Raw genomic sequence first — 11,116 nt, forward strand, 5'->3', positions numbered from 1 at the left:
AAAATGCAATTGTCCATCTATCTCCAGGGCAGACGCCAGCCTGTGCTTGCATTGGTCAAGATCATTCAGTGTAGGAGCCTTAGAGATACGGAAAAGACACGTATCTGTGTTTCGTAGTGTTGGTTACGAATCAACACTGACTTTCGTAACAAACTGTGGCAGTAAATGATGAATTCTGTTTTTAAAGAAATATCAGTCTACTATGAGACTAGTTTCAGTGTTTTCATAATATTTAAAATTATAAGTGATCACTCAACATTTTCATAATATTTAGACCTGAGAGCTGATTTAATATTGCTCTTTCATATACTTTATTGTTGAGAGCCGATTTTATTAGGGATAGGAACGTGTTATCTGGTTTATATATATATTAGTAATAAAGTGTTTAAATGTCACACTGATGCATGTTTGTGTGAGTGAATGCTTAGGTTATCTATAGGAGTGATACTGGTGCGTCGGTTCGTGCTTCAAGTGTTACTGGTTGCTTTGCCAAACGTTTGTCATATAACTTATGCATTATTATATTTTTGGAGGGATACTTGAGCGTTGATGCGCGTTTTAATGGTTACTTGTGCGTTGATGTGCGTTTGAAGGGTTATTTGTGTGTGGATACGCATATGGAGTGTTACTGTTATGTCGGTGTGTGTTTAGTTATGTAGGTGCGTAACCACCACACACACAGTGTAGTTGTGGATCCTAAGTTCCCAGCTCTTCCTCTACACACCATTCCTAAGAGTATCCTGCAGCATCCAGTACGCCTAAGACGTATGTGGAAAAGTTTCGGGAATCAGGGCCTGGTGCAGAGTGCATAGGCATACTGTCTATGGCTATTTCAAAATCAAGTTGGCTTTGGGTGACATCTGATATATGATTTTTATGTTGGCGTCACATTCATGAAAAATTCGTTTGGGCTATTGGTTATGCGCTGGCAGACCAATACGGCAGCCATGGTCTCATCTGTCGTAAGTCACAGGGAAAGACTGTCAAACATCAGGAGAAGTTTATCTTCAGCTGGGTGTCCAGCACAAAGGGAACCTCAGTTGAACAGACTTGACAACAGTCACAAACGCACAGATGGCCTTCCTTCTCTCCCGCAGTGTCCCTGCCCCCCCCCCCCCCACCCCGTCCCATCCCAAATCCTTATCCTGATCCCTTTCAAGTGCAATAGTCGTGGCGGCTTGGCGCTTTCTTCTGATCCTTGTTCTGAACGATCCTCCTGATAGGGGGATTCCTTCCCCCCCCCCTACCCTTCTTCCCAACATCCTCTCACTATATCACTCCTCTAACCTCTCCTCCTCTCTGTAATCTTGCTCCTATCTCCTCTCTTTCTCAATATTCCCCCACTCACCCGTCTACCCCTCTCCTTCCTAGTCGCCCATTTCAATCTTTGTTCCTCCTCTCCCCAACATCCACCACTCCACCTCCTCTACTCAGAGACTGAACGATAGAAAGAGAGAGAGAGAGAGAGACTGATCCCTTCCTTTCCTTCCCGGCCTCAAGGAGAAACATTATCCTCTCCTTGCGTTGAAAGTGTTTAGATTTTCTTTCAGAAAGTTTTTCACTTTTTTGTGTTGAAGGCTCCTAGAGAGTGCGATACTTTTCCTCGATTTGGGTCGTGGCGGAGGAGCTTCAAATGCCTTGTAATTATTTTCTGGAACTTGGAACAATATAACACACACACCAGGCTCTTACTTCTGTCCAGGAAGGGCGCCAGGCTGTCATCACTCTTAGTAGAACGATGAGGGAAGGCTGCATCTACTGCCCTTCACTTTTTGTGAGGCTTGTGTAAGATTTACCAGATTCTTCTTATATATTCTCTGCTCTTGTCTAGCCCTTCACTTACCCATCTATTTATCTCTTGGTTCTCTCTTACCATACGTCTCTGTGTGATTGTAAATGCCAGCCTGTCTATGTCAGGTCTCTCTCTCTCTCTCTCTGTTTTTCGTTCCTCCCTTATTTCCAAGTTAGTTTCTTATATTGAGGAAGGCCTACCTACTAGCACATCTCCAGCAGAAACAATTTCCTCTCCTCATTGTTCTTCATCTCAAAAGAAGAGTGATTTGTCGACAATACAAATTGGGCCATAAATTGCTCTTTGAATCCACATTGTTTTTATGTACCCAGTAGAAATTTATCTGGAAATAAATTATAAATATTGCTTGCGGATCCAGCTGTACGTAACTCATTCATACGTTCCAGAGAACTGTTCTTTTCATAACCACAGCTGCGGTCTTCCATCAAATGCTCCTCTTACTCCCGCATTGATAAAATATTGTTTATTGACTACATTGAGGTTCATGCATCTCGGGATCTTGGAAAAATGGAGTTTCCCAAAGGAAATAAAACAGCCCAAGATCCCAATATGTTACAGAGAGCAGGTCATCTCTGAAACTGTTCTAGTGTCGAAGTGAAAATATAATATTGAATGTATATCCTCCTTAAGTTAAATGTTAAAAGTTGATTGTTAAAACTTACTGAAAACGTTCATGGCACTAAAAAAAAAAAAAGCTGTCTGGTCTTCAGCTCTATGACTGCTTCAGAACAACGTCTGGTCTTCAGCTCTATGACAGCTTCAGAACAACGTCTGGTCATTAGCTCTATGACTGCTTCAGAACAACGTCTGGTCATTAGCTCTATAACTGCTTCAGAACAACGTCTGGTCATTAGCTCTATGACTGCTTCAGAACAACGTCTGGTCATTAGCTCTATGACTGCTTCAGAACAACATCTGGACTTCAGCTCTATGACTGCTTCAGAACAACATCTGGTCTTCAGCTCTATGACTGCTTCAGAACAACATCTGGTCTTCAGCTCTATGACTGCTTCAGAACAACATCTGGTCTTCAGCTCTATGACTGCTTCAGAACAACATCTGGTCTTCAGCTCTATGACAGCTTCAGAACAACGTCTGGTCATTAGCTCTATGACTGCTTCAGAACAACGTCTGGTCTTCAGCTCTATGACTGCTTCAGAACAACATCTGGTCTTCAGCTCTATGACTGCTTCAGAACAACATCTGGTCTTCAGCTCTATGACTGCTTCAGAACAACGTCTGGTCATTAGCTCTATGACTGCTTCAGAACAACGTCTGGTCTTCAGCTCTATGACTGCTTCAGAACAACATCTGGTCTTCAGCTCTATGACAGCTTCAGAACAACGTCTGGTCATTAGCTCTATGACTGCTTCAGAACAACGTCTGGTCTTCAGCTCTATGACTGCTTCAGAACAACATCTGGTCTTCAGCTCTATGACTGCTTCAGAACAACGTCTGGTCTTCAGCTCTATGACTGCTTCAGAACAACGTCTGGTCTTCAGCTCTATGACTGCTTCAGAACAACATCTGGTCTTCAGCTCTATGACTGCTTCAGAACAACATCTGGTCTTCAGCTCTATGACTGCTTCAGAACAACGTCTGGTCATTAGCTCTATGACTGCTTCAGAACAACGTCTGGTCTTCAGCTCTATAACCACGCTAACAACGCACTCGGAACCTCCTTTCTAACCCTTGGTAATTTCTTTGGTGATGAGTAAAAAGAAAGGTTTCCTCAAAAGAAATTCAACTGATATTATTTTTTCACTCTGAGAAAAGAGACCGGATGTAGACATGAATTCAGACACTGAAATGTCTACATGGAAGTAGACCTGTCCGGGATTTATTCATAATTTAATAAATCACTGACAAATAAATCGAAATTTTAACCTGAAAATGAATTTTGTAAGTATTTAATTATAATGATATAGTGTTTTACAATTATTATGACTCTTATTGTCCATCTACTTATGCTGGACGGTAGAGCAACGATCTCGCTTCATGCAGGTCAGCGTTCAATCCCCGACCGTCCAAGTGGTTGAGCAATATTCCTTCCCACCGACCCATCCCAAATTCTTATCCTGACCCCTTCCAAGTGATATATAGTCATAATGGCTTGGAGCTTTCCCCCTTGATAATTCCCTCCCTTCCTTTATGTAAATAATAATGTGCTTAAATTTATTATGAATTAAATAAATTGGTAAAGTACAACCATATATGACTGCAGTTTTTTATATAATGAGATTTGTGTCTAGTCTATAACATCCGACGGAGCGACACTCTGAAAAAACAGAGGAAAGACAAAGTATGGTGAGGTGTAAGGAATCACCAGAACAAAACTCCAAGAAAGTATCCCACTCTACTCATTGGAAAGAATATAAGGATACTGGGCTGGGATATGAGGACATGGACCTGGAATATAAGGACAAGGCGCTGCCAAATGAGGATTCGAGCTCTGACCTTTTACGAGGCGAACGAAGAGCAACAGGAAACATTTACATCACATCATCCTGCGTCGGAGATTGAGAAATTAGTAAGATTGAGTATTAGATTAGATTGATTAGATTAGATAATATTAGATTGAGAAATTAGCCACTAGTACGCTACGCGTACTAGTGGCTGTACAAGAATGTAACAACTCTTGTATATATCTCAAAAAAAAAAAAAAATTAATGTACAAATTACCATTGAAAACTTCAGTGTTGACTGTAATATTAACACATCCAGTGCCGTGTAAGAGCGAGGTTTATCACTAACTCGACCTCCCAGTGACACCTCGGTTCCCATCCCACTTATTGCGCCCTATAATAAACAAAACTACATAGTTGTTAACTTCATATACGTCCACGACAATACGGAATGGGTCTCCAATAGCCATTCACTCATGCCGCTATCCACCCTCTCTATTGAGCTTCCTAAATTATTGCAACCGATATGCAGTAGCTTTCAGCACACTCAATAAATGAATGTTTTAGGCCAGTCTGTATTTTTAAACCATATCACTCCATTTTGTGTGTGTGTGTATGTATGGGATTCATACATGTTACTGGAATGGCAACATGAATGGCAACATGGCCAAATTGACCCATAAACTTTCTGTGATTGGTTGAGTGGCACGTCTCGCTCTGGCTGGCCTAATATTCAGGTGTTCCAACTATGAAAGTCAAAATGTATTCCATTTATCATCACCATAGCCATTCCGATCATTGTTAACAATATATTACAAAAAAATTTAACTCTCTAGAAAATTGTTACAGATTGGTTAAAATGTAATTTAACATGTATGCTTGGCAATCTTTTAATATAATTTATAATTGACTTGGCAAACTGAACTGATCCAAATGTAGCAATTAATCCTTAACTCGGTCAAATGTTGAAGAGACGAGGATTAATAAAGTATGTAGCCAATGGAATATAATAATTCAGGAGGAGTCTGACAGTGTCAGGAGAAGAGTGACAGTGTCAGGAGAAGAGTGTCAGTGTCAGGAGAAGAGTGACAGTGTCAGGAGAAGAGTGTCAGTGTCAGGAGAAGAGTGTCAGTGTCAGGAGAAGAGTGACAGTGTCAGGAGAAGAGTGACAGTGTCAGGAGAAGAGTGACAGTGTCAGGAGAAGAGTGACAGTGTCAGGAGAAGAGTGACAGTGTCAGGAGAAGAGTGTCAGTGTCAGGAGAAGAGTGTCAGTGTCAGGAGAAGAGTGACAGTGTCAGGAGAAGAGTGACAGTGTCAGGAGAAGAGTGACAGTGTCAGGAGAAGAGTGACAGTGTCAGGAGAAGAGTGACAGTGTCAGGAGAAGAGTGACAGTGTCAGGAGGAGAGTGACAGTGTCAGGAGAAGAGTGACAGTGTCAGGAGAAGAGTGACAGTGTCAGGAGAAGAGTGTCAGTGTCAGGAGAAGAGTGACAGTGTCAAGAAAAGGGTGTCAGTACTCACCTAATTGTACTCACCTAATTGTGCTTGCGGGGGGGGTTGAGTTTTGTCTCTTTGGTCCCGCCTCTCAACTGTCAATTAACTGGTGTACAGATTCCTGAGCCTACTGGGCTCTATCATATCTACATTTGAAACTGTGTATGGAGTCAGCCTCCACCACATCACTGTTTAATGCATTTCATCTGTTAACTACTCTGACACTGAAAAATTTCTTTCTAACGTCCCTGTGGCTCATTTGGGTACTCAGTTTCTACCTGTGTGCCCTGTTGTACCAGCCTAACCTGAAAACCTTCTCAATGTGTGTCACACCAGAGACTAATGCGAAAGCTGGAGATGCAGGCAGGAGTGAAAAGGAAGGTACTCCATTGGATAAGGGAGTTCCTAAGTAACAGAGGACAGCGAGTCACTGTGAGGGGTGAGGCCTCAGATTGGCGAGGCGTCGCCAATATAGTCCCACAGGGTTCAATCTTTGAACCTATAATGTTTCTGATATATGTAAATGATCTACCAGAGGGTATAGACTGATTCCTCTCACTGTTTGCTGATGATGCAAAAATTATGAGGAGGATTAAGACGGAGGAAGACAATATGAGGCTATAAGATGACCGAGACAGACTGAATGAATAGTAAAACAAATGGCTACTAAAGTTCAACCCGAGTAAATGTAAAGTAATTAAACTAGGCAGTGGAAACAGGAGGCCAGACAAAGGATGCAGAATGGGAGATGAAGTTCTTCATGAAACAGAGAGAAAGATCTAGGAGCTGATATCGCACCAAATCTGTCTTATGAGGACCACATCAAAAGAATAAATGAATAAAAGAATGTTAGCCAGCCTCGCGGCGTATGCGAGGCTGGCTAACATCAGAACTGCCTTCAGGAACCTGTGCAACGAATCATTCAGAACATTGTATACTACATTTGTAAGACAAATCCTGGAGTATGCGGCCCCAGCATGGAGCCCATACCTTGTCAAGCATAACATGAAGCTGGAAAAAATTCAGAGGTATGCCACTAGGCTAGTCCCAGAACTAAGAGGCATGAGTTACGAGGACAGGTTGCATGTAATGCACCTTATGACAGTGAAAGACAGAAGAGTAAGGGGAGACATGATCACTACCTATAAAATTCTCAGAGGCATTGACAGGGTACATAAAGATAAACTGTTTAACACGGGTGGTATGCGAACAAGGGCACACAGGTGGAAACTGAGTACCCAAATGAGCCACAGGGACGTTAGAAAGAAATTTTTCAGTGTCAGAGAAGTTAACAGATGAAATGCATTAAACAGTGATGTGGTGGAGGCTGACTCCATACACAGATTCAAATGTAGATTTGATGGAGCCCACAAGGCTCAGGAATCTGTACACCAGTTGATTGACAGTTGAGAGGCGGGACCAAAGAGCCTGAGCTCAACTCCCGCAAGCACAACTAGGTGAGTACACACACCTCATCCCCTCCCCTTCACACACACCACATCCCGCCCCATGTACACACACATCTCACCCCCACACCTCACCCCTCCCCCCCACACACACACCTTATCCACCCCCCCCCCCCCCACACACACACCTCATCACCCGCCTCCACACACACACACACACATCATCCCCCGCCCCCACACACCCTCACACCACCCCTCCCTACACACACACCTCATCCCCCGCCCCCACACACCCTCACACCACCCCTCCCCTACACACACACACAGAAGCAGAGCCTGGGAATAAGATAGGAGGAAGCGGATATTAATAAACAAGGAGCCGAGCCCCAGGCTGTAGCTCACCCAAGCAGGAATGACATTGGCTTTAGTGTCCTTCTAAGTTATGCTACATCTCCATCTCCGTCTGGAAGATGGTGGTGTTTAAGATGCACATTAGAAAAGTGTTCCTCAAGAGTGTATAACATAGGTAACAGAGAGGGTAGGAGGGAGTGGCGGGTGTGGGACTGAAGAGGAAAGATGAAGAGAGAACTAAAGAACATATAACTGTTTCTTGACAGAGTATATCTGTATAATAGTTTATTAATGGTTTAAAAACAAAGGGATAAGGAATAGTGTCTGGCGTGAGTGGCACTCCCCCGTGGTGACCCCTGTTGGCAGCGCTCACTATACTGCTCCTCACACAACAACCCGTCTAGGTACACGTGCTTAGAGTAGAGAAGCAGAAGGCTCTCTTGTGACGATCACTCCCTCAGATCACAATGTCGAATAAACTTAATTGAAGAAAGTAAAAAATGATGGGAATTTAACCTAACGTTTCTGCACTACTTTTACTTCTACTACAGTAATTACTACTACTACAGCTACTACTATGTCTACTTCTACTTAAATTAGTACTACAACAGCTACTACTATGTCTACTTCTACTACAGTAATTACTTCTACTACAGTTACCACCATACACGTATTCTAGGCGCTCTGGTGTGCTAGGATGAACACAGATTTGCGAGGTTTACATAAAGTGTCTACGACAGGTGTGTCACTGTAAGGTCACTGTCCTCACTATAAGGTGTCTATGTCAGGTGTGTCACAGTAAGCTCACTGATCTTACTATAAGGTGTCTACGACAGGTGTGCCACAGTAAGGTCACTGTGCTCACTATAAGGTGTCTATGTCAGGTGTGTCACAGTAAGCTCACTGAGCTCACTATAAGGTGTCTACGTCAGGTGTAGACGCAGCCTCACTCGTCACGACTGACGTCGCTTTATATATCTAGACCGACACCACCTCTTGCTACAAGAATGACGCCCCACACATCAAAATTGACATCGCTTCATACACTACGACTTACATCAGCTCACACGTCAAGACACACATCACCTCACACGTCAAGACACACATCACCTCACACGTCAAGACACACATCACCTTACACAAGACAAACATCACCTCACACGTCAAGACACACATCACCTCACACGCCAAGATACGTCACCTCACACGTCAATACACACATATCACCTCACACGCCAAGATACGTCACCTCACACGTCAATACACACATATCACCTCACACGCCAAGATACGTCACCTCACACGTCAAGACACACATATCACCTCACACGTCAAGACACACATCACCTCACACGTCAAGACACACATCACCTCACACGCCAAGATACGTCACCTCACACGTCAATACACACATATCACCTCACACGCCAAGATACGTCACCTCACACGTCAAGACACATATCACCTCACACGTCAAGACACACATCACCTCACACGTCAAGACACACATCACCTCACACGTCAAGACACACATCACCTCACACGTCAAGACACACATACCTCACGTGTCATGACTACTAACATCAACTCAACTCTATCTAGTCCCTGGTCCTGTCCTACTACCACTGACACGCAGAGAGTATATCAAACTTGAGAAGTGCGGTGATACTAAGATGTATCGTCACGCTTCTTAAACTTTATGTTTTGTCAAATCTTTCATTAATTTTTTTGAATAGGAATGAAACACTGCAACATACCCTCCACATTGTGTGCCTCTTCTATGATACTGTGAGAGAGACTTACTGAGTGCTGAGGTTCGGTCTGTAGGAAACAATCCATTGTCATATTGGATACTACCATGCATTGGTGTTCTTCTCAAGCTATATTTAGTGAGTGCCAAGTGGCTTCAACGAAGATTTTGCAATCAGCAGCAAAACCTGACGTCTAAAACGTTCGCACAATCTTACAAAGAAATCGAAAGAATATCCACTTCCTTCTGATAAAAAAATTCTGTCAAAAGCAGCCAAATAAAAAAAATGTTGTTGCTTAGGTCAATATAGTTCGTTAGGTTGACTTAAAATAGAGAGCGTAAAATCGTTTTCTTTGATAACTTGAAAGGAAACTCGTTCTGAGATGGGTTGCAGCCGACCCGCTCACGATAGCTAGTGCAGTGTGTGAAAATCTATCTGTAAGCATTGCCACTCAAAGCACACGAGATGTGCTTCACTAAACACGTCTGGACACCTGCTTCACCTGGGAGCCGCCGAATCACATTCTGTTTCGCGATTTAGGATTATGATACTGCCGTTTGGCATTCCTATTCAACGGTCCGGATTGTTACGACGTGTAGCGCACATATAGCCTTGGGTCACAAGATAGATTTTGAACGTTTTCTGGCTATTCTTAGAGCGGGAAGACGGTGTCCGGCGCCGGCGTGGCCGAGAGCTGCTGAGAGTTGGTGAGTCTTGGTAGACTCCTTGTGTCCTCAGACGTGTTGGTGAGTCTTGGTAGACTCCTGGTGTGTCCTCAGACGTGTTGGTGAGTCTTGGTAGACTCCTGGTGTGTCCTCAGACGTGTTGGTGAGTCTTGGTAGACTCTTGGTGTGTCCTCAGACGTGTTGATGAGTCTTGGTAGACTCCTGGTGTGTCCTCAGACGTGTTGATGAGTCTTGGTAGACTCCTGGTGTGTCCTCAGACGTGTTGATGAGTCTTGGTAGACTCCTGGTGTGTCCTATGACGTGTTGGTGAGTCTTGGTGTGTCCTATGACGTGTTGGTGAGTCTTGGTGTGTCCTCAGACGTGTTGGTGAGTCTTGGTAGACTCTTGGTGTGTCCTCAGACGTGTTGATGAGTCTTGGTAGACTCTTGGTGTGTCCTCAGACGTGTTGATGAGTCTTGGTAGACTCCTGGTGTGTCCTCAGACGTGTTGGTGAGTCTTGGTGTGTCCTCAGACGTGTTGGTGAGTCTTGGTAGACTCTTGGTGTGTCCTCAGACGTGTTGATGAGTCTTGGTAGACTCTTGGTGTGTCCTCAGACGTGTTGATGAGTCTTGGTAGACTCCTGGTGTGTCCTCAGACGTGTTGATGAGTCTTGGTAGACTCCTGGTGTGTCCTCAGACGTGTTGATGAGTCTTGGTAGACTCCTGGTGTGTCCTCAGACGTGTTGGTGAGTCTTGGTAGACTCCTGGTGTGTCCTCAGACGTGTTGGTGAGTCTTGGTGTGTCCTCAGACGTGTTGGTGAGTCTTGGTAGACTCTTGGTGTGTCCTCAGACGTGTTGATGAGTCTTGGTAGACTCTTGGTGTGTCCTCAGACGTGTTGATGAGTCTTGGTAGACTCCTGGTGTGTCCTCAGACGTGTTGGTGAGTCTTGGTAGACTCCTGGTGTGTCCTCAGACGTGTTGGTGAGTCTTGGTAGACTCCTGGTGTGTCCTCAGACGTGTTGGTGAGTCTTGGTAGACTCCTGGTGTGTCCTCAGACGTGTTGGTGAGTCTTGGTAGACTCCTGGTGTGTCCTCAGACGTGTTGGTGAGTCTTGGTAGACTCCTGGTGTGTCCTCAGACGTGTTGGTGAGTCTTGGTAGACTCCTGGTGTGTCCTCAGACGTGTTGGTGAGTCTTGGTAGACTCCTGGGACTCCTGGTGTGTCCTCAGACGTGT

The 11,116-nt window shown here is 44.2% G+C and overlaps 1 protein-coding gene across 1 annotated transcript; it reads left to right on the top strand.

The window, feature by feature from the left end:
- Positions 1-2,527: 2,527 nt before the first annotated feature.
- Positions 2,528-3,502, top strand: LOC138355990 (streptococcal hemagglutinin-like). The gene has a single exon (XM_069311536.1). The coding sequence runs from the start codon at positions 2,528-2,530 to the stop codon at positions 3,500-3,502; it is 975 nt and encodes a 324-aa protein (XP_069167637.1).
- Positions 3,503-11,116: the final 7,614 nt, after the last annotated feature.

Source organism: Procambarus clarkii, chromosome 70 (genome assembly GCF_040958095.1).
Source record: "Procambarus clarkii isolate CNS0578487 chromosome 70, FALCON_Pclarkii_2.0, whole genome shotgun sequence".
Taxonomy (NCBI): domain Eukaryota; kingdom Metazoa; phylum Arthropoda; class Malacostraca; order Decapoda; family Cambaridae; genus Procambarus; species Procambarus clarkii.